Source organism: Sesamum indicum, linkage group LG9, assembly GCF_026168435.1.
Source record: "Sesamum indicum cultivar Baizhima isolate 11 linkage group LG9, ASM2616843v1, whole genome shotgun sequence".
Lineage (NCBI taxonomy): Eukaryota > Viridiplantae > Streptophyta > Magnoliopsida > Lamiales > Pedaliaceae > Sesamum > Sesamum indicum.
In genome coordinates, this window is record NC_142665.1 from 2,715,341 (window position 1) to 2,738,737 (window position 23,397).

Consider the following 23,397-nt stretch of genomic DNA (forward strand, 5'->3'; position numbering starts at 1 on the left):
ACTTTCCATCGACAATACGGTAAAAATGTTACTTATAGAGTAAGAAACAATTATATTAGCTCACGTTGACTTTGACCAAATGATATATATTTGGTTTGGACTAACTCTTAGTGATGAATAATAATTAAACTCAAATTTTTCTCAACAATTTTAGGATCCGTTTATAAATACAAAAAATAAAAATAAAAAATAATTTCGAGAAATATCTCAATTTAAAAAGTTCACCTAATTATTAAATTATTTTCCCACTAGTTTTTTTATTTGCTAATTTCCACCTAAATTATATATTTATATATATGTAATTATGCATAGCTATATATATTTTAACGATAATCTTTTTTAAATTTAAATTAGAAGCACTGTATAAAATTATGTAATTATATTCAAGATGTGTGTTAACTTTTGCTTGAAAGTAAGGTCAGACCAATGTTTTTTATTTACAGCTTATGTTTTTAAATACTTCATTTTTAACTTTTTTTATACATATATATTGTGAATTTCGTTTTAATGACAGTAAAACACTCGATATTTTCTGCTTATTAAAAAATATGGATATTTTTTTTTTTAATTTTAAAAATACGTGCAAATGCAATTTTTCCTTATTTTTCTCCTTTGGCTCTTCAATAGTTTCCTTTCTCAAATGGGATATTCTATTTTCATCGTATCATATTTTTTTTATCTTATTTAATATATAGAGTAATGATCAGGCTCGAAATCGCGGATCGCACTTATGGGTCGTTGTCTACGTTTCGCTCCCGATCTCTAGAATTCTGAGAATGAAAGAAAACGTTATCTAGTCGGGTAAGACCCGACGGAAATACTCCGACGCGCAAGTTAGTTTTGACTCGAGTGGAAAGTATCAGTTTGTCAAAATGTAAAAAATTAATCTCTGTAAAGCGGAGATAAAGATTACCTTATTCCCTGATATTTTCTTCTTCTTATACTGAACGTAACCCCTATGCTGACGTGTCTCCCCACGATCTCCATTAATGCCCCATGATTAAGTATAATGTGTTAAAGGTCCGGTATTATGGGCATTAATTATGCCATTAAATATCTAATCACTAGAGGTCTAACACTCGGTCAAATCCCCTAGGTGCACAAAGTCATTCTTACCCTCTTGTTGGGGGATATATCTGTCTTTTCCTAAATTTTCCTCATCAAGTAAATTACGTTTTATTATTCAAATTATATTTATTTTTACATTTTGCCATTGGAGCTCTTTTTTAATTTATATAACTTATCTCACTACCATATTTGTTGTGATAAATTATTATAATAATATATTATATGTGAAATTATTTTTTGAGATAATTTAAACACAAATCCTACAACTCCATAACACTCAGGACCTAAAATAAATACTTCCAATAATGGAATTCTTTTTCCAAAAATATATTAAAAAGAGAGAGGTGAGGTGGGGTAGGGGCGAAAGAGAAATATTTGCGAATCTTCTTTATCTTCTTTAGATGCCAAGCAACCACAATCAATTTACTTTTCAGTCGCCAATGCTACAGTAGATATATTATTTGCATTTCCACATTTCAAATAATTATCTTTTTTTTTTTCTTTGTTGTCCTAAACTTTTAAATACGAAACTCATTAATTCCCACTCGTTCTTTGCCTGAAGTAGTGTTTTGTTTGAGGACTAAGTTGTCATTTTTTCTATATATATACATTTTAAAAATTGGTTATTTGATTAAAAATAAGAAATATAATTTCGACATCTATGCTTCTAGAAGCTAACCGAGTTTGCTTAGTTATTAATTTACTACTACTCGAATACAAATCCCTCCCATCTCTTAGTATTTTCAACCACTATTTGAAGTATGATTCCCTTTCATATCTATAATCATTTTTGTTCTCTATTAAACTAATACCAAATATATTTTTATCCATTTTTTTTAATATTTCTCAATCATTTCTAAAAATAATATTGAAAACTAATAACATTTTCTAATATTTTTCAAGTTAGGGATAACAATAGGACAGACTTATTCGGACCAGGGACTCGCCCGACTTAATTTTATTTGGACCTAAAATCCACCTCACCTCGCCTTAAGCTCGTTCAGAACCTACATCCATACCTAACCCAATAGGTCTAACTTGAAAATTCAGGAACTTTTTTCCTTCAATTAATTAGTATATACTTTGAAGCAATAATTTTATTATTTATAAATAACCAATAAGATATTATAATGTTAAAAATACATTATTTTCAAATATATATGAAACAAAAAGAAAAAATATTAAATACATTTGCTAATATTATTTGAGATGCGTTCGAAGCAAGTTTTAGACAAGACTCAAAAATTAAAATCCTTCTGAACTCTACGAAGTCTGTAAAGTTAAAGCTTATATTTAGATTTAAACTTGATAAATTACAATAAAATAAAACAGTTTCAGAATGAGATTCGACGCTACTGGCCCATTTGTCATCCCTACTTGAAACCCTTCAAAGTCAAACTTAAGTTCATGTAGACAAACCATCCAAAAAATCAATCAAAAACAACTAAAATCCAGTACCATTTGAAACAAAGGAAAAAAAAAAAAAAAGGCCTAAAACATAGTAAAAATGGGATTTCAAGCTGCTAAGTCTAGATTGAGTGGTGTGGAACAATTTCTTGCGCTGACTTCATGCATGCCCCACCACCTACACTGCAGTCTGCAGCCAATCTTGGAGGCCAAGTATCTTGAATTTGCTGACCACTCCTAGTCCCCACCTCCACCTGTATAAAATCCTCCTCACTCTTTGGACCCAAATATCCAATCACCACTCACTCATTTCCTCAACCCATACACACTTTTCTCTGTTTTCCTCTGTTTTCCAAAGACACACACACACACTTTGCTCTGATGGAATCCATCACTGAAAAAACAACCTTCAAGGAAAATTACAACATGGTTCCACCCAAGAGAGGCCAAATCAAGGCCAAGATACTCAAGTCCTTGGTGAAGTCGGCCCTGGAATTGTTCGAAGAGAAGGAAAGAGAAGGCTCTCAGCTCCAACTCCACAACCCCACAAGAAACTCTCAGTGGCTACAACTCAGGGGATGATGATGATTGTTATCAACGATTGGAGCCTGTGATGTAGTCTCTGTACAGTAAACTAATCAGGGGAACCAAAAGGGTCCGGAAGTTTTACCCTTGTCTTGATCTTGTACGTCAATTTTCGAGACACTTTTGTTTCTTCTTTCTCCATCTAATCGCTGAAAGCCCGTGAGGCCCTCAGATGGATGTATTATAATTTTTGTGTTGAGATTTTAATAGTAACATATTTTTGCTTGTTCTTGTTGAATTAAAGCAATTCGATTACTAGAAAAATTTGAACGTTTTAGTTGCAATGCTGAGTATTGATCCATTACTTGGTTCCATTCAAAGTGTATTTACTATCATTGTAATTTTATATATACATTGTTCTTAATTTTTTATAGTGAAAAAAAACTTCAATACATAGACAACAAATTTGTTTCTCCAGCGCCAATGCTACAGAGTGGTCTCATCATCCAATCAAATCTTCTTTACCAAATTTGAACAAATTCTCTGTTTGCCACTTGCTTTGCTCTGTTCTTAACATAAAAGCAATCCTCCCCTGTTTTTCACCTGCAAGTGCTGTCAACTCAGTACTTTACAAGATATTTGCCTAAATTTATATCATATGTTTTTATATCTTATAAAATATTTTTATATTTTATTAGAATATAAACTCTACATTGGGTTTTATCACATCCGACAAAAAATGCCAATCATATATTTACTTATTTTCACAATATTTTAACTATTATGCATGTGTGATTTAAAATTTACAATAATTTTTATTTTTTCAAAAAACGATATTGAATAAATTATTTATCTACTTTTCATACTTTTTTTAAGCCATGTGCCAAAATAATACTAAAAGCCAATATGATTTTTCCAAACCAAGTGAAGATTCGTATTTTCAAAGTGAAAGAATCAGAAATTTTAATGATAGATTTCGTATTCACAAAAATATTATTAAAAATTCAATTTGGGTCTGTTATAACATTTTTTTACCTTATTAATTTACATACACAAAATTTACAATTATCATCATAAAAATAAAAATTATTTCAAACACTCTTCTAAATATAGATTGACTAGTGTGAAAACTATTTATTGACTTCGTTCTTACATGGCCCACTCCACAGTGCAGCCAGTCTTGTAGTGCAAGTATCTTGAATTTGCTGACCAGTCCGCAGCTCCACATTCATAAATCCCCCCAACCTCTGGACTATCCTCAAACCTCGTCAGTAGTCTCAGTTTCCAATCACCATTCACTCATTTCCTTGCCCATAATCTCATTTCTTCTGTTGTCCAAGACAAACATCCCCTGTTTCCTCTGTTTTCCAAGAATACACACACACACCTTCCTCTGATGGAATCCATCACTCAAAAACCAACTTCAAAGGAAAAGCATAACAGGGTTCCACCTAAGAGAGGCCAAATCAAGGCCAAGATACTCAAGTCCCTGGTGAAATCGGCTGTCGAATTGTTGTCGGCGGCCGACGAGTCGAAGAGACGGAAAGAAAAGGCCCTCAGCTCCAACTCCACAACCCCACAAGAAACTCCCAGTGGCTGCAACTCAGGGGATGATGATGATGATGATGGTTGTTATGAATGATTGTAGCCTGAGATGTAGTCTGTACAGTGAACTAATTTGGGGAACCAAAAGGCTCTAAAAAGTTCTATTGTTGTCTTGATCTTGTAGGTCAATTTTGCGCAACACCTTTTTTTTTCTTGTTTTTTTTTGTGTGTGTTCTTTCTCCGTCCAATCTGCTTAGAGTCTGTGAAGCCCTGAGATGGATGTATTATAACTTTTGTGTTGAGATTGTAATAGTAATGTGTGTTTCTCTTGTTTTTTGTTGATCATAGATTTCCAAGTTTAAGTTCATCTCCTTCGAGTTTTTTTAGTTGAATATGTTGTATGTATTGTTTCTTTAATTTCATTTTAATTTTGAGTAAAGTAATGGTAAATAATAACTTTCTAACACTTGCTTATTATATTATGGCCTGCTTAGATTGCTTATTGACTCAGCAGCGTGGGCTTGTAACTCTAGTAAGGGCACCAAGATGTTTGGACATTAGGACTATTTGACTGGCTGGATTCAAGTAGCTTTAATCTAGCCCTACCCGTTTCAAGTCAATTAGGTTGATCCTAATTGAACAGTCACCTTCATGCACTTTTTTCTTTATAACATATGTTATTAAAAATATTTCAGAAATTTAAGCATTTTCGTTACAAGTAATGAATATTTAAACATTGTTTTTGATTCATTTCTATTATAAATTTTGAAATCGTCATAAAAATAAAAGCATGTTGATTTATATATATTTCAAATGGTATGCGTCATCTTTTAATCACCGTAAATAGACCATATTCCATTGATAGATTAGAAATTTCCTAATTTAAGTTCATTTCCTTGGGATTTTTTAGTTAAATATGTTGTATGCATTGTTTTTGCAACTCTATTTCAATTTTGAGTAGTTGATAGAAAGGTGACCTTAAAGTAAACGGCATTACATCATGTTAGTTCATATCAACGATTACTTTTCACTCTTCAAGAGAAGGATAACGGACTAGTGCTGCTTGATCCCATTAAAGTCACTTGAGTTGGTCCTAATTGCATTGTCACCTTTTTGAATTTATATCATTTTAACACTGTCATCATTTTTCTATCAAACAAAAAAAGAAAAAAGAAAAAGAAAACTATTTAAGCATTTTATAGTTCATTTCTATTACTAATGTCGATTTTCAAAATCATGATAAAAATAAAATATATTTATTTATATACTTTTTAAATAATTTACATCATCATCTTTTAACCCATATAAACAGACCGTAGTGGTTTGATTGGTCTACATCATCATTTAATTGTCACACAAACTAATTAAAACCAAACACATCATATTCTCAAACAGAGAAATCGTCAAAATATAGCCATTTATTTCTGATGAAAAATCACGTTTTATTCCACAAAAGCACAAGGGTCGGGAATCATCTCAACCAAATTTCTACATATGAAAATTATAAAAGCGATATTCGTTTGATTGTCACTTTTGAACAGATTTTTTCGAATAAATCACAACATTATAACTATCCACTTGGAATAAATTTCTTGTTGGGATTTACTTTTTTCCTAAATATTCTACCTTTCTTATGAGCACTTTATAACAAATTATATTAAATATATCATCTCTTAAATAAATTATTTACTCAATTGTGGAGCGAAACACATGATTCATTGTGAATTGTAGTAATGCTGAAGTTAGTGAACTTCTCTTTTTAAAAATTTAAAGAAATGTGTTGCCATTTTTTTTCCTTTTTGGATAAATTATGCCGAAGCCTCTGAAGTTAAATTTAATCACAAAAATAGCTAATGTAATTTGTAAAATTATAAGTACTCTCTATTCAGTGACGAAACACTGAATTTTAAAGAATTTGTAAACACCTCATGTTTGTTTAAAGAATTTTATACAAACACCAAATGCGCTACATTAACTAAAGGAGTACTAATAATTAGCGGTGGGCACTTGAGCTGGATAGTTTGGATCCCGACCCAACTTGATTGGGTTCGGGTAGTTTTTTCGATTTTTTTTTATATTGGGTATTAAATTACTGAATACTTGAAATTAAAAAGTTAGATCGGGGTTTGGGTAGGATTCTCCTACTCGAACTACCCAATCGGATAACCCATTTTTTTTTTTTGGAGTAAAGATTACGTGTAAAATCATATTTGGGTTTAGGATTACAAGTTAGCGGTGTAAGTTCTATCATTTGCTCTTTAATATTTTTCTTCCCTCCCAACTATTAAGTTCGAAATCCAACAAAAATTCCTCTTCTTCTCTCAAATTCCTGAATTTCTAAAAGTCACAAGAGATGGTTGATAAGACTACAAAATCCAAATTTTAGTATTATTTTCCTTTTCTTTTGTTGTTTAGATAATAGTATATTCAAATTTCTATTATTTATTGTAAACCCAAGAACACTTAATTTTAATGAAAATCTGAATGATGTGTTGATTATCATTTATTCATTGTAAAAAATTGTACTATTGTTTTATTTTTATTATGACATGTGGATTTAATTGATTGTAAACTTATTAAGATGAATGTTATTACTTTTATTAATTTTATTAGCTGCAAAAATGAAATTTGAAATTGATTGAGCCTCTTTCAAAGCCAAAATTTTGCCTCTGAATCGTTCATTCAAAGGCTCGAATTTTTATTTTTTAATTAAAAAAAAATGTGAATACTCGAAAGTCGATTGCCTGACAAATTTTGATTTAGGACCGAACAGCTAAAATAGCTACTTGAAAGTTCGAATACCTGACCTCAACTAACTGAACCCAAATTATTTGACCCAACATCCATCCTATTAATAATTTTAAAAAGGAAAAGGGTAAATTAATTAGTACCGTCGCAGAATCGTACCTGAAAGTTTATTAAGAATATAGAGTGTTTGTGTAAGTATACCTTATTATTTGCTATAGAGATTATTACATTTTTTAGTTGTAATTTTAATTTATTGTAAAGGTAAAGGTATTAAAAAAAATCAAATATGGAAAAAAATAATCTTAAAAGCTACCAAATGTCAATTATCAGAATTACAAATTAATTATAATTTCAACCTTTAAAAGGGAAAAGATAATATAATACCGACACGACAATTATACAAATCGCAAAAAGAAAGCATAATAGTGTGCGACAGTGCCCCTCTAATATTTCAAATCTAGTTAGGGATCAAAGCTTTCAAAATTTGAAACGCGAAAACCTCCCAGAGAGCCCCACCAAAGGCGCTTCCGCACTCGATACCACCCCCAAAACCCTTCCCCCACGTTCCCTCCTTTCACTTTTCCTCTTGAATTTCATAAAAGCTGAGGCGAAAGTGCTGCAAAAATTGAACAAGTTTCCCTCAAGGAAAAGGAAATGGAAAAGGAAAACGACTCCAATGGTTCTGCTGTTCAAGTAAAGGGAGTCCCCATCCATGGTGGAAGATTCGTTCAGTACAACGTCCTCGGCAACCTCTTTGAGGTTCCCTCCAAGTACATACCTCCAATTGCTCCCGTTGGCCGCGGCGCTTACGGTCTCGTGTGGTAATTTCCTTTACTTTTGAGGTTGTCGTAGTCTCTAGGTGCAGTCGTGTGTGTGTGGCGCGTATCTGATTTTTGTTGATTTGGTGTGATTTATTACGCCAGCTCTGCTACGAACGCCGAGACGAAGGAAGAGGTGGCGATTAAGAGAATTGCGAATGCTTTTGATAACAGGATTGATGCGAAGAGGACTTTGCGCGAAATCAAGCTTCTGACGCACATGGATCACGAAAATGTGGGAGAAGCTTTTGATGCGTTTTAGTTTTTCTTTGGTTTAGGTTGTTTGTGTGCTTGTTTACATTTTAATTGTAGGGATTTAATTGAATTACGTGTTAGTTTTGGGTGTTCAGGTTATTAAAATTAAGGATATTATACGGCCTCCTGATAAAGAGGATTTCAATGATGTATACATTGCGTACGAACTGATGGATACTGATCTGCACCAGATAATATGCTCGTCACAGGAACTTACTGAGGACCACTGTCAAGTAAGTTTGTGATGACAGTTAGCGATAGTTTTTTTATTGTTATCAATCCATTGTTTCTCGTGTTCATTTGTTTGTCGTTACTATTATTAGCTTTTTCTACTTTCTAACTGAGGTTTATGATTGTTAGCTGGTTTCATTTGTCCAATTGTCTTGGATAAGCTACTTCATCTGACGTAATGTATGATTCTAGGTTTTTATGCTCTGGCTATACTAGAAAACAAAAATGCTCTGTAGTCCAATTTAGGTTTGTTAATAATATTTGATTTGAAATGTTTTGATTGAGAATTTTATAATGCAGTTGCTTCATGATTCAATATAATTGCTGATACCTTGACTATCAACTATGATTTGTCTACCTGCCTGTATACTCCTATTTTTCAATTTGATAATCTTCTCTTTTGCAACTTTATTAGTGTTCCCTCATTGATGCATAATTTGATCAAATTTATTGGCTCATGCATGTTTTTCCATCCATGGGACTCGAAAATGCACGAAGTAATCGAGTCTCAGAGAATAAGATGAACATAATTAGTAATATGGACTGTGGTTTTGCTATTTTGCCATATCCCTGAGAAATATTATCTTTCATATGGATGAAAAGGTTTCACTATATTATACTCCGTGCGACAATGGTTTGTTCTCAAATTGGATTTTTAAAAATCTAATTTTGGCATGTCTTGGTATTTGTCTTACATAGACAATATGACTGATAATACAACTTGTCATAACGAGTATTACATATTTTACATTCCAAATGTGATCCTGAAGTCTAATATAATTTAATAGCTTAGTCTTTTGAACTTGGATATTCTAACCTCAGGAATAAGTCCTGTAAAGACAATATTTTGCCAAATGCCTCATGGTTCTTTTGTTTGCTGACCTCAGAGTGGTGTTTCATATATATGTTATTATTTGCAGAATTTAAATTGTTTATTCGTTGCCCGTCTCTTTCTTTGGCAGTATTTCCTTTACCAGCTATTGCGAGGACTTAAATACATACATTCTGCCGATGTTCTGCACCGTGATTTGAAACCCAGCAATTTGCTTCTGAATGCCAATTGTGACCTGAAGATTTGTGACTTTGGACTTGCAAGAACCACGTCGGAGACAGATTTTATGACTGAATATGTTGTAACCAGATGGTATCGAGCTCCTGAATTATTGCTCAACTGTTCTGAGTATACTGCAGCAATTGATATGTGGTCAGTTGGTTGTATATTGATGGAGATTATCAAAAGAGAGCCTCTTTTTCCAGGTAAAGACTATGTTCAGCAGCTGGGGCTGATAAATGAGGTATTATTCTCCTTCCCTTGCTAACCTGACACATACATGTTCCTTAGAGTTTTGGAGAACATTTAAAATATTGTTGTCCTTAAGGATTATAGTTTTTCATTAGGGCGTAGATTACTTTAGTTTTTCTTGTAGAAAGATGTAGCGTGGTGATTGATAATGACTGAACCTTTTGTTAAAAATTACGGAACAGCTGCTGGGATCCCCTGAAGATTCCGATCTTGGATTTTTAAGGAGTGAAAATGCTCGGAGATATGTCAAGCAGCTCCCCCATGTGCCTAAGCAACCTCTTTCTCAGAAGTTCCCAGATGTATCCCCTGTTGCAATAGATCTTGCAGAGAAAATGCTCGTCTTTGATCCTGCTAAACGTATTTCTGGTATGCATCCCGGTGTTATTTTATGCTTGGATCATTTTAACATTTATATACCATTACTGAGTCATTTACTTTCAATGTTTAAAGTTGAGGAAGCACTAAATCATCCATTTTTATCAAGTCTCCATGAGATCAATGAGGAACCTACTTGTCCATCTCCTTTTGTGTTTGATTTTGAACAATCATCTTTAAGCGAAGAGGACATAAAGGAGCTAATATGGAGGGAGTCTCTCACCTTCAACCCGGAATAGATGTGGCCATCTCTGTCTTGTGGTGCTCGAGGCTTCATGTTTGTTTTGGTCGAGTGTAAATACATGATTTTTCGTTTGTCATGTGTGTTAATGTGTTGTATAAGGTAAACATTCCTATATAATCTGGACCATGAGGAGATATGGTGGCTCATGCAAGACAAAGAAATAGCTATGTAAGCATCGGATTCAACTTTATCTCCAAGAATCCATTCCCCAGCAAAGTCGATCCAATGATGGAGTATATCCATTCAGCCATAATGTTGTAATAGATTCTGCAATTTTGTGTTTCCTAAGAAGTATAACGGGTGCAAGATCAAAAAGTCCCGACGATGTCTGAAACTTGTTCCCTGAGATATCCCATGTCTGTTATTTTCTGTCTTGTGGCTGTTGATTTATCATGCTTCGTTTCATTATCTATTGATTTTTCACAGACCACCATGGTGGAGTCTGGTTCATAGTTGGAGCAGAGTTTTCCTTTTCCAGCATTGAGCTGGATGGAGAATTGGGTTTATAGTTCACAACCATTGCAGTTTACCAGGCCCTCTCCTGAATTTATCTGTGTGGAAGACTGGAAGTTTATCTCTTCCCAAAGTTTCTATCACCTGAAAGCATGATTGTACAATGACCATCAATTACATCTGTAGGTATTATCATTTTGCTTTTGGGATTTTTACCCATCTTCCAATTTGATACCGTGAAATGGTGAATCACTATCCAATTTCTGGAAAAGGTTTTAGATTTTGGTATCATAATCTTTTGATTTCAAGCTTTTATTTTATAGATTTGTTTTCATAAAAAGCTAAAGCAATAAGTAGAAGAACATAAGGGAACATCTTTACTTTATAACATTTTGAGCTCTTATTAACATAAATTACAACGTCATCTTCTGAGATTTGATATAATTAGGATTACTCTCTCGTTTTTTAAAAAATTACCAATACCTTTTTAATTTTTATGGTGAATTGATTAAAATGTATTTTTGAATTAAAAATTAAAATTTTATTGATTTTAAAAAAAATTATTTTATATGGATTAAGTGGATAATTTTCAAAATTTTCAATCTATCCCGTTCAATTTTTTTTATAAATTTTTATTTTTAAAAAAAATAAAAAAAATACGGTAAGGGCAAAGTTGATAATTTCATAACTCCATTCAAGGATTATATAGTTTTATCAATATCATGAGGGTATTTGTAATTTTCAAATAACGAAAGGTATTCATAATTATGCTATACTTCAAGACATGTTCAAATTTAACCTTAATATTATTTAAAAATTCCATCCTTCGTTCAATTTTTTTTCTTCATATTCATGTAGAATGCACACCCTAGATCCCCAACTAAAATGCGAGAAAGAAACGAACTATAAATTTCTTACTTTCTCGCCAAAACTTATCAGTTTAATTTCTTAAAAAAATTGAAAGAACAGCTTTACATACAGTGCAGTGCATCAATTCAAAGATCTCCTCCACTACACACCTTCGATAATAAATCCGCAAATTACTGTTGTAAAAATGAGGTTTCTTCAAATTTTGAGAAAAGCCGCAGCTTCTACACAAAATCGGCTCAGAGTTTCTCCGATTTCCGGCAATCGCAGCTTTTTCTCGCATCAAATTCACTCGCAGTCTCTTCACTCGTACTCACTTACTTTCTCTCCGTTCTTTCACTCACAAAAACGCATTTATGTGTGATATGTTCTGATTTTTATATAATTATCTGCGTGTGTGAGAATTACTGTGCCGCAAATTAGATTTAATATCAAGTCTTAATTTTTTTATTTCTAGCAGTGCATCATTCGGCATTGCGTTCGACATTGATGGCGTGATTCTGCGAGGCGACACTCCCATCGGCGGTTCTCCACAGGCTTTGAAGAGATTATATGATGATTCCGGTAATTGAAGACTCGTCTACTCTTTTTTTTATTCTGATTTTCAATTTGGAACTTGACCGGAAAAAAGTTTATTGTACTGCCTTGCGTAATGTTTTGGTACTTTACCTGCCGATAATGTATTGTGGTTGTCATTTGTACGTAATTACGTGTTAAACTTAGTTGCTCAATCTAGTATTTTGCTCTTGAAGGACAGCATGGAAGTGCAGGATAAGATTTTGTTTGAGATATGAAGCTTTGAGAGGCTACTCATTGACTTCTAAGTGCATCATTTGTTGTACTTACATGTGCTTAGGAATAGTAATAGTATTTTGATAGTGTAAATGTTTGTAACTCCAAAGTTGTTCCTGTTCTGATGGCAGGTGCCTTGAGATTTCCCTATGTTTTCCTGACGAATGGTAAGTGGCTCACACATTCCCCTTTTCAGTGTTTAATATATTGGGTTTCTGTGGCTCATCTTTTTTTGTTTTTTTTCCCCTGGAAGGTGTTATTTGTACTTTTATACCTTGATTTGTTAATCATTCTGTGATGCATAGATTTTTTCTTTTTTTTTTTTGGGTGTGTGCGTTAATGGATGTACAAAATTAGACTTGTAATAGATAACTATAATGAAGCTTCTGCTGGGATACCAGTACTTGTCAAGTGGAGCAGCACAGCATTCAGTTTTCTTTATTTCAACGAGGTGCTGCATTGGTAACTAAGGTTTCAATTTTGAATATATTGTTAAAAATCAAATTGACATCACTAATAGAAGGATGATGTCCTAATTGGAATTTGATCTTTCAATAGTTACTATTCTCTATTGTACCTGGATTATTATAATATAGAAGTGCTTTGGTTTATTTTATGTATACTTCTCTTTTCCGTCACCAGTTTGTATAGTTTTCAGCAGCAATTCAGTGGCTCAAAAATATGGAGACACAAATAGAAAAGTTTTTGTACTTTCTGTTTATCTTCATGCAGTTATCTGATGATGTATCCCCTCAAAAGACCATCATTAGTGAATGAGAAAGTCATTTTGTGTTGCATGACTTTAGATGCCACAAGATTACATGATTTTGACATTGTAACTTATGTGCTATATTGACTCTTCTTTTAGTGTACTAATAGGTGGTGGTGTTCCTGAATCTAAAAGAGCAACAGAGTTGAGCAAGTTACTGGGCGTCCCTATTTTAGCTTCCCAGGTTTTACAATGCAACTGTTTTCATGCTCATAAATTTCATTCATCTATTTTTTCTCTACGTTTGTTTTTGTCTAGAAACTTTGCTTAAATATGTGAAGGTATTTTGTATTTGTAAGTCCTCTAATTTTTGAAGCGTATGGCCCTTTGGTATTAACCAATTCGTGGCGCACTATGGTTGCAGGTTATACAGGGGCATTCACCTTTCAGGCAGCTAATGAATAGGTAGCCTATCTCATTCCAGTAAGGGTTATTGCTGGATATAAATATATCAGATGTCTGGAAGGATGATTTGACAAGAGAATAAGTATCTCTCGGCTCCTTTGAGTTATATGGATTAGCTTTTTATAAAATTTTCATTGAACATTAGAAAATAGAAACTACCGCGTCTCCCTTGAAAGTTGCATTGGCGAAGTAACATTGCTTCTGGAAAATGTGAAAGATCTTTCTTACCTTGTCTTCTTTTTGCAGATTTGAGAATGAACTTATTATTGCTGTTGGAAAAGGAGAACCTGCGAGAGTTATGTCTGAATATGGTTTTAAGTATGCTATCCTTTTCCTTTTTATGTACTCATGTATACTTCTTCAACATGGCCCAATCTTGTTCTAATTTGCTTTTGCCCATAACTTTTCAGAAATGTTCTTTCCATTGATGAATATGCTTCTTATTTCAAACATATTGATCCACTGGAGCAATATAAGAATTGGACTAACGAACAGGCTGGTTATCAGAGAAGCTCTTCCAGAGAAGTGGAGAGGAAAAATGATCCTTGTTCACAGAGAGTAGAAGCTGTATTCGTTGTTAGTGATTCTGTTGATTGGAGCAGGGATATCCAGGTGTGTTTCTATCTTAGTATTGTCTATTTTCAATTTAAAATTGTGGATAGCATCATCCATAGCATATTAATATAGTTTAATCTTTGTTTGTTTGTATGTAAAATAACTTTTGTTTAGAGCTCTACTTGATGTTATGTAGTTAAAGAACTTTATTCTCTAGCTGAAGGTGTTCACAATATGCAAAATTCACTGCATAAAAAATCATTTGTTCCTATTGTTTGTTTTTATTGTACTAATTATTTTATTCTCATCACATAAGCTAATCAAGAACAAATGGAATTTTGACCTACTTGGGCTCCTATTAGTTTCAAGAAGCCTGTACTTCAGTTAAAGTTAAAAGGATGGATCAACAAACTTGATGCTGGGAAAAGCTCAAATAAGTTCAACCCGAGTGTGAGGCCCAATAAGCTTGGTTTTTGACATCTATAATTTTGTATGTGTTATTATATACTTATTTTACTTAATATGAACTGAAACCATACGGAGCCTACCTGGCTCATAGCTCAGCTGATTCAAATTCAAGTAACCTTTCATTTAATCTTACTTAATATGATTGGAAATTATCAATTCGAGGTTATGAACTTTGAGGCAACTTGGACTTGTTTCGATTTTTAACCTAAACCACAGTATTTATGCATATGTTGATCTATTTTGTTTTCATATATAGAGGTTCTTTTATGATATCCTAGGCACAAGTCAGAGAGTTTCTGGAATTGTTATTTTCTCTCGACAATTACATAGTACAAGTATATATTTGGTTCTAAGCCAATGTTTGGTGAGCTATGAGCTCCCTGATCTTTTCTGACGAATATTGGCATCTCCGTTACCTCCCTTTCTGTTGTGATCAATGTGCGTATTAAGCTGTCGAACACAACTGGATGAGTTCCTTCTAAATTGCTTTGGCACTTCATTACATGGCCATCAAAACTCCAAACTGAGCAGATAGAAGGAAATTGCAGGTTTTGTGCGACATTTTGAGCACTGGAGGTCTTCCGGGAAGAGAGATTTCTAGCCAACCACCTCTATATTTTGCAAATGATGACCTTTCCTATCAGGTTAGTTTGCCTTTTAGTTATGGAACCCATATTTGGATGGCCTATATTAGTTTGTTATATCTATTTCTAAACCATTACTAATGAAGTGCCATCAAAGGTAGGGTCTATTTCCAACTGAACGTCTTGGCATGGGTGCTTTCAGAATTGCATTAGAATCCATCTACAACAGGTAATGTTTTTCAGGTACTGTCAATTGATATAGTCCAAGTAGGAAAAAGAAGGAAAAAAATGGTGGCATCTTTGAAGTAATATGAAAGCTAATATGACACCATTCAGAAGAAGGAAACATATTACTTGATATAGTTCAATTGATTTTGTTTGGAAAGAAATGGTGTGATCCTACTTCTGAATTGTATTGTATATGAATCTGTTCCACCCTAACAGATATACTTGTATGCACAGAGTTTACCCCAATTCTCTGGAGTACACATCTTATGGAAAACCAAATCCATCTGTATTCAAGAATGCTGAAAATGTACTGATGCAACTACCTTCTACCATAAACCATCGTGTTAATGAACAATATCCTTTCAAAACCCTATATATGATTGGAGACAATCCCTCCGTCGACATTAATGGGGCTTGGAAGGTTTGTTCTTAGCTAACAATTGTGTTTCTCTTTTCTGTTTTCCTAATTTTGTATGCTATTATTACTAACATATAAGCTATTGGATTATTATCCAGGCAGGACAACCTTGGTTTTCGATCTTGACAAGGTCGGGGGTTTTCAAAGGAAAGGACAATCACCCAATATATCCAGCAGATATGGTAATAGACTTCTTATGACGGCATTTTTGCCCAGTTGCGATAGACAGCTTCTTTTTAAGTAGCTTAGACAAAATGTCTTGATAAAAACTGAAAAGCTTTTCTGTTACGAAATGGCTACGGTCTATGGTATCTAGGTTCTCACCCAAAAGTTAAACATAAGTTGATCTATTAAATAAAGGTTACTTTGTTACCTGCAGGTTGTTGATACTGTCGAAGAGGCAGTGGATTACATTTTGAGCAGGGAGACATTTCAACCTCATTATTGACCTCTGAAGATAGAAAAGTTATCGGTCTCTTATTGTGGAGTTAAACCTCATTGGATTCAAGTGAACATCTCATGGATCCTTCATTGGCATACCAATCTTCGTTTTTCCATTTGAGGATTCGAAATATGACCTTCATATGTATTGTTAAGCACGGAGCACTGAACATCAAAATTTTTCATCGAGATGTAACTTTTATCTGTTGTTGTTTAACCCCAAACTGCAAAACTGTTTGAGCTTTACTTCTTGTTTCTAAAACACGTGAAACAGTGACGAACACAAATAACCAAATTCGCCTCTTTTCATGGGAAGCCTCATGATGATTTAGACGATGAAACAATTATTTGTTGCATGACTTCTATTGAAAGGAGTATAGATTTGTCTGAGGCATGGCTGCCAGAAGGGCAGAACTTTTGCTTTCCTTTTAGGAATTCTGTCTGAGGATGCAAATATAGCTTATTAAGTCAGTAGTGACAAAATAATTCCTTTAAGCCAGAAAAAGATCAAGACGCGGAAATGGGAGTTCAATTCAAAGGGAAATCTATTCTGATGAAATGCTTGTTGGGTTACAGCTCTTCTGTGCCCTCTTTGACTTGAACAAAGAAAACCTTCGTCCTGACTACAATATACAAATTGTCATCTGGAATCCCTTTTTGCTTTATAATTTATCGAAGTTAGAATTTGATCACTTGCTTGGGTTGACTTCCTAGCTTTCCAAGGGCCTTATCCAATGCTGTGGGAAACTGATCAAAAGGACACAGCTCCATCCTGCAATTGCCAAACAGGTCATGCATTGGTGAGTGATTTCGACATGTTAACTAGCAGGAGCACAAAAGTTGATTTCAAAGAAATAAAGGCCTCCTTGCAACAGCTTAATAAAGTTTGATTTTCTACTTTTTGTTTTATTGGAGCATTTTGTGACTGTTTTTGCTTCTGAACTTCTGCACCAAAGAGCTACAACCACTCACTTTCCAGAAGTATCGAAGGGAGTACTTTTATATGTTTATGGTATTCATGGTTGATTTGAACTTTAGTTATTAATGAAAAAAGATGGAACATTTTGCTTCTTGTTTTCTCCCTCCTCACCTCCGTCACTATAAATCTATAATATGCAGCAGCATATATACACCTATCTGTATATATAAACATAAAAATACACATAAACAATAGTCTATATCCCCTAAAATCTATATATATTTTATATGTACACATACATACATATGTACTTATTGTATACGTATCATATAAAACTGTATATCTCACTAGTATTTCCTCAACTGCGAAAGAAAAATATGTGGTTTTAACTAACTAATATCGTTTAATAACAAATAAGGTATAGGTATGGAAGAAGAAAGTTGTCTCTTCCAAAGTTGTTCACAGAAGGCAACCGTTTAACTTTGTTGAAAACGTACTTAGACTAAATCATCTAGACTACTTAAATTTTTGCTAGAAGATTTAAACATATTAAGAATTTTTAATTCAATAGAGGCTATATAATATAATACATTTAAGGTAAGATTTTCAACTAACTGCATATAATGATATTTTCAACTTAGGCAAGTCAACATATTGGGAGGCATGCAATAACGATAAGGCATTATATATGGAAAATGCACGCTGACAATTTAGAAAGGAAACTATACAAGTGACAATTAAAAAAAAGAGAAAATCCGTATCTATACTATATATAAAAGTATGAATGTCCGTAAAAGTTTTTATTTATTTATTTTTTGATTTAGCTAAATTAACCCTGTAATATCATTATTTCTAACTATAGAGTATAAAATAATATACTGACTAACTCCTGTTAATTACTTTTTTAATTACAAAGGAGACATGGATAAATGGAAAGACAACAGAGAAAGAGGTAAAAACATTGAATTTAAGGATATTATAACCTTTCGTAAATTTATTCCAAGGATAACTCACTTTTTTTTTTTTTTTTTTTTACCAAAAATTCCCTTCCCACTTCTTGCAACACTTTTTACTAATTCACAAAATTCAAATGTTTCCAACTATTACTACCAGCTGGTCTTCAATGAATATCTAAAATTAAATTACTTTTTTAAAAAACACAGGCCCTTGAAAACAATCACTAAGTAATTCAAGCATGTACTTTGGTCGAAGTAGCTGAGAATTCAAGCATATTCCGGAGAAATGTGGAACAACGGACAACTATTTAGACATGATGATTTTGCCCAAAGCAAGCGAAGATAATTAAGGAAATGTAACTATTGGCAAGCATAAACCTGCAGCAAGCTAGCAACATTCTTGCATTTTTGCTTTTTCAAGACGAGACACAAATGGGGACAGGAAAACAGAGATAAAGAGATCATACTCGTATTTCAGTTCACCAGAGCGGGTCAGACTCAAAAGGTAATCTATCATGTCCCTACACTCTTTTGCTTTTTCAGAACTCATCCATTTCTGCAACCAAAATCCTCTCAAGGATAAGTCCTGCAAACGGAGAGAAAAAGTCATATCATACATGTTAAGAGGGATGTACTAGGAAACATATGGATGCAATTAGAAGTAGCTCAAACTTGATACATAGAAATTAACAACTTCTGCTTGTACTTGGCTTGATTAACGATCCAACACAGATTCAGGTATTTACTTCATATACTGGTGGATTTTAATCATATGCATACATGAGTCTATCAAGGCCTCCCTTAGGCCGTTCTCAATTTTGTATGCTGAATAATTTAGCAGACATCAAGCCATCCAAGAACAGCTTGGTTAATTTGCAGTTAAATTGGATGTGATTACACCTTTCTCGATTTGAGCCAAGTAGAAATAGACATAAGAAAGATGTTATTAGATCTTTTGCAAAAGCCACCAAGAAGAATAAACATCCACAAGCCTTCATAAAGAAATGTGAGTTGCATATTCACCTGGACATCAATTGTACAGTGGTATCTCAACACCAAGGGAGTAGGGAGAGTACTCAGGGTGACAAATAGCAGCTTTCCTTCTTGCAGACTTGTATTCTTAATTCTTAAAGCTTTTCTAGCATCAATTTTGTTTTCTTGAATGGTGCCACTGGAAGGTAAGAAATCAGATTCTATTTAGCTACAGTGGATTTGTCTTTTAGATACTTTAAATATGCACAACATATCAAACACATTAGCTCCTCAGTATTAGTGTTAAATGTCTTTCCCAAAATCATTTCCTTTTGTATAAAATCATGCAAAATCAGCTCTGAAATAAAAGTTAACAGGATGGAGCAACAAAACATGTGAGAATCTTCAATATGGACCTTGAATATAAAAGATGAAGTGGAGACAGTTATAGGTTTCTTCGACATTCCACCATATGTAACCATAGTTCCACCATACCTGGAGACAAGAATATTACAGGTCTCAGAAAAATCACAACAAAAACATATTCTAGAAGCATATATTAAGTCTCACTTCAGGAATTTAAGAACCAACGAAGCGGCATTTCCACCAACACAGTTAAATCCTAATGCGGGTTCTGGTATATCAGCCTGCAAAAGGTCAGACATGGATTAATAACTTCAACAAAGACTGAAGAATGACTAAACGCAAATCACCAATGATGTCAAAGGAGACTGAGGAATGACAAATGCAAATTATCATTGATGTCAGAAGATGACTCAGTATTACAACTTCAAATGCAAAGAGAAAGCTAGTTCAAAAGTACCATTAAGTGATAAAACATCCAAAGAATCAATACAAATATTGAATCTGAGAGTGAGTAGTTATTCCATTCATGTGGAGACTATTGATAGTTTGCACATAATACCAGCAGGCTCTTCACATTTTTAACATCCAGCTGGCTCTCAGTAAACACTTCATCTGCACCGAGCTCCTTGAGCTTTTGTTTTACTTCATCGGATCCAGCCCTGATACATTAGATCTTATAATGTGAGACAACTGCCAGCATGATATGTTTTATGCTTGATGCAAGCTGAAGGATGGTGATTCGATATGTAATATCAGATAAAACTGCTCATTAGCATTTCTAACACCCTGTTCCCTTGGATGTCAATGTTTCAACTATGGGGTGGAATAGTTGGCATTGGACCATAAAACACCCGGTTTTCAGCAAAAAGATTCAGGTCAAGAAAAATAATTCTGGAAAGCCCAAATCTCTAGCATATCAGTATGAGATAGTCATACATTGACACATGTAAATGAGTCCTCACAAGTCTCATGGCAAAAGAAAGTTCACCTGTCCCTGATAATGTTAATAGAGTGGATACCTCGAACCCGTGCAAGCTGAATGATACACTGCCCCACGATGCTTGTAGCACCATTCTGAACAACAGCATCTCCTATTTCACTTCACTAAATTAGGGAGCAGCAGGAAAAGGCACCTATAAATCACTTGTGGTATGGATGGAACCTGATTTTAGGTCCACGAAGTCCTCAAGCATTCTCAGGGCAGTCAAAGGATTTACAGTTATAGTGGCAGCATACTCCATAGGAGTGCTCTTATCAATTCTATGCCATACACTTTGCTCTTTGACAACATACGTCTGCCATGTACCTGAGCAGAAACAGTTCACAGAATGTAGAATATAAACAAACTGAAAGGCAGCTAGACTAACATCTTGAGGACCCAAACCTCAAATTCTCTGATCTTTGGCAGTAGAAAATAGCTGCCAAATAACATCTCCAACGAATTCAGGAAAGGGTATCAGCGTTTCTTTTTAACCTTTCCGTTGGTCATACTGACTGAAAAAGTAACTGCTGGGAAATAGCAGTTTCTATGTTGTAGTTTCTTGAATTGGCATTTAAGCGTGCTACCACTTACTAGTTTTACTTCTTACATGTTTACTGAGAAATAGTTCTTTTTTTCCTGAATATGTTCAGGCCATCAACTAAATCCAAGCACAAAAAGTTTCTGGCAGCTATACTCCAAACTAGCTATAGACTTATACCTTTGTATATAAAAGAAAATAAATGAAGTATTAAAAATGTTAGATTTAAAGTATAGCTTAATATATTAATTTTCAGGTTATACTAATCTAAAGAATTGAACTGGGAGTTTTAGTTTTTTCTTAACTTTACATGACCAAAAGGCCAACTTATAAGGCTGATACTCAATAAACATATAATCAGTAGTACTTTACTCAATGATTTTTGGTTTTGCTGTTATTGTAGTGTGATATAGGTATGTAGTACATAGAGAGAAGATTCCTTCAAACAAAGTATATATCAAGTAATTCAAATAGGATATATACTTCAATATAGTGCTATTGTTGAGTTATTTCACAAAATATGAGATACTATTAACTTGAACTTATTTGATGAGATAGCTTGATGTGATTTTAAGCAAAAAAATAATAATATATAGATTTTGTTCGAATGAAGTAAATTAATTGTTGTATTTTTAAGCATCTTAGGTAGATGGAAACACTATTGAATTTAAGTACAAAAGTAAATAATTTATAAGTATTTCCAACTTTCTAAAAATTAAGGTTATTAGTATGCATAATTACACCAAGATATATTAGATACAGAAAGAATTTGAGTTTAAATTAAGTTATTAAACAATTTATCTAAACAATCTTGGATTCTTTTGGATAAATATAAATAACTATACATTTTATTCAAATTTAAGTGGGAAAAAGAAAGAGTACCTTATTTCTACATTCTAAAAAGTGAATTAGAGGGGCTATTCAAGTATGCATATGCATGAGCTTATTTTGATGAACACAGTATTTCTATTTTATAATATATAGATTCCACTAAGTTGAATAGTGAAACATCAAGCAACAACAATGATCAATTAGTGTTTTACAACACTACTCCCATTTTCTATAACAAAAAAAGACTAACCAAACCAATCCAAAATCTCCAAACACATCAAGTAAAAGGAGTACTAATTTAGTTCCTGTTGAAATTCATATGTACATACCTGAAGAAGGTGGAGAAGGGATGACCCAATCGCCCGGACCAAGCCCCTTAACCGCAGGGCCTACAGCATGTACCTCTCCCACCCCCTCATAGCCACCAATAGCAGGTACCGGAGGCCTCACTGGATATACTCCTACATTCTACCAAATTTCAGGAACTCCCAGTATAAAGAATCAAACACTCTTTCTTAACAGTGAAAGTAACTAAGAATGTGAAAAGAAGGTCAAGATTTTACAGATATGAAAAAGAAAACGAAATAAAGACGGAAAATTTTGGATATCTTTCTACACTTTTACTTCATTCAAGCACCAAAGATCTCTGGCAATAACAAGCAGCTCAGCCAACTAAAGTGTGAAAATAGAATAAAAGTAGCACTGTACAAATCTGTAAAGCATTAAACTGAACCCACATAATTACACAAACGCCAAACCTCAGAACCGAGTGACATCTAAGAGAAGAACGGACCTTCAATCCGATTAACGTCGGAGGGATTAATTGGAGCAGCGAGCATCCTGACGCAAACATCGTTATCCTTTATTGGAACCGGGGGGAGTTCTCTCACTTTGCATACGGCGTCGGGAGAACCCTGCTCGTCGTAGACGATGGCCTTGGACGGCGGAGACATGGTGGTGGAAAATGCTCGCACGACTATGTTTGGGAGGCGGAAAAGAGCCGGCGGCGGCGCAGGCGACGATGCCCATGTGCGCCGGTGGAGCGCAGCTTTCAGGTGTACGAGTCTCGCTGTCGCCATTGTTGGACTGAAATTCGATTATCCCGTCCCGCAACTTATTAATTATTATAACCAAAAATAATTAAAACAATTCGCAGAACGGCGGCGTATTCTTTGTTATATAATGTGTTTTATTGAAAATCTATAGACCAAAAATATCAAATTTGATAGTTTTTAGCTAAAACTATATATATTTTTAACAATTAGTTGTGACTTTTTGTGAATTAAATATTAGATTCTTAACTTTGCAAATTAATAACTTTAATGATGGGTAAA

General features: G+C 33.8%; 3 protein-coding genes across 7 annotated transcripts; 2 read left to right on the plus strand and 1 right to left on the minus strand.

Annotated features, from left to right (window-relative positions):
* Positions 1–7,740: 7,740 nt before the first annotated feature.
* LOC105170346 (mitogen-activated protein kinase homolog NTF6) lies at positions 7,741–10,893 on the plus strand. Of its 2 annotated transcripts, XM_011091075.3 has the most exons (6): positions 7,746–8,114; positions 8,217–8,346; positions 8,462–8,599; positions 9,560–9,892; positions 10,083–10,266; positions 10,351–10,893. In XM_011091075.3, the coding sequence occupies exons 1-6, from the start codon at positions 7,948–7,950 to the stop codon at positions 10,512–10,514; spliced, it is 1,116 nt and encodes a 371-aa protein (XP_011089377.1). In that variant the 5' UTR covers positions 7,746–7,947; the 3' UTR covers positions 10,515–10,893. The 2 variants fall into 2 exon arrangements, with proteins under 2 accessions (XP_088741028.1, XP_011089377.1); XM_088884902.1 differs by having other exon boundaries at positions 7,741–8,114; positions 10,083–10,893.
* A 946-nt stretch (positions 10,894–11,839) lies between these two features.
* Positions 11,840–16,716, plus strand: LOC105170347 (mitochondrial hydrolase YKR070W). Of its 2 annotated transcripts, none has more exons than XM_088885452.1 (12): positions 11,840–12,148; positions 12,297–12,403; positions 12,763–12,798; positions 13,511–13,584; positions 13,765–13,805; positions 14,052–14,123; positions 14,216–14,417; positions 15,377–15,472; positions 15,574–15,641; positions 15,875–16,061; positions 16,157–16,240; positions 16,438–16,716. In XM_088885452.1, exons 1-12 carry the CDS (start codon positions 12,027–12,029, stop codon positions 16,504–16,506), a joined length of 1,158 nt encoding a protein of 385 aa, XP_088741578.1. In that variant the 5' UTR covers positions 11,840–12,026; the 3' UTR covers positions 16,507–16,716. The 2 variants fall into 2 exon arrangements, with proteins under 2 accessions (XP_088741578.1, XP_011089378.1); XM_011091076.3 differs by having other exon boundaries at positions 11,841–12,148; positions 12,300–12,403.
* Positions 16,717–17,026: 310 nt separating this feature from the next.
* On the minus strand, positions 17,027–23,201 carry LOC105170348 (Polyketide synthase, enoylreductase family protein). Of its 3 annotated transcripts, XR_002287799.2 has the most exons (10): positions 22,857–23,201; positions 22,393–22,524; positions 20,875–21,018; positions 20,701–20,803; positions 20,272–20,371; positions 19,917–19,993; positions 19,763–19,841; positions 19,398–19,545; positions 18,842–18,960; positions 17,253–17,271 (listed from the first exon to the last, which is right to left on the minus strand). XR_002287799.2 is itself a non-coding variant. In XM_088885453.1 (9 exons), the coding sequence occupies exons 1-9, from the start codon at positions 23,140–23,142 to the stop codon at positions 17,178–17,180; spliced, it is 1,122 nt and encodes a 373-aa protein (XP_088741579.1). In that variant the 5' UTR covers positions 23,143–23,201; the 3' UTR covers positions 17,027–17,177. The 3 variants fall into 3 exon arrangements, 2 of the variants coding, with proteins under 2 accessions (XP_088741579.1, XP_011089380.1); XM_088885453.1 differs by lacking the exon at positions 19,398–19,545 and having other exon boundaries at positions 17,027–17,271; positions 22,393–22,512; XM_011091078.3 differs by lacking the exon at positions 19,398–19,545 and having other exon boundaries at positions 17,027–17,271; positions 22,857–23,199.
* Positions 23,202–23,397: the final 196 nt, after the last annotated feature.

What these genes read in the sequence shown, in the direction of transcription:
- LOC105170347 (XM_088885452.1), top strand. Translation starts at nt 12,027, where the DNA reads ATGAGGTTTCTTCAAATTTTGAGAAAAGCCGCAGCTTCTACACAAAAT. An exon ending in GAGATTATATGATGATTCCG is followed by an intron (nt 12,404 to 12,762) that starts GTAATTGAAGAC and finishes TTCTGATGGCAG; the next exon opens with GTGCCTTGAGATTTCCCTAT. An exon ending in ATGATGACCTTTCCTATCAG is followed by an intron (nt 15,473 to 15,573) that starts GTTAGTTTGCCT and finishes CATCAAAGGTAG; the next exon opens with GGTCTATTTCCAACTGAACG.
- LOC105170346 (XM_088884902.1), top strand. Translation starts at nt 7,948, where the DNA reads ATGGAAAAGGAAAACGACTCCAATGGTTCTGCTGTTCAAGTAAAGGGA. An exon ending in GGCGCTTACGGTCTCGTGTG is followed by an intron (nt 8,115 to 8,216) that starts GTAATTTCCTTT and finishes TTATTACGCCAG; the next exon opens with CTCTGCTACGAACGCCGAGA. An exon ending in CGCACATGGATCACGAAAAT is followed by an intron (nt 8,347 to 8,461) that starts GTGGGAGAAGCT and finishes TTGGGTGTTCAG; the next exon opens with GTTATTAAAATTAAGGATAT.
- LOC105170348 (XM_011091078.3), bottom strand. Translation starts at nt 23,142, where the DNA reads ATGGCGACAGCGAGACTCGTACACCTGAAAGCTGCGCTCCACCGGCGC. An exon ending in CTTCGTGGACCTAAAATCAG is followed by an intron (nt 20,804 to 20,874) that starts GTTCCATCCATA and finishes GAAGTGAAATAG; the next exon opens with GAGATGCTGTTGTTCAGAAT. An exon ending in CTTCATCTTTTATATTCAAG is followed by an intron (nt 18,961 to 19,762) that starts GTCCATATTGAA and finishes CTCCGTTTGCAG; the next exon opens with GACTTATCCTTGAGAGGATT.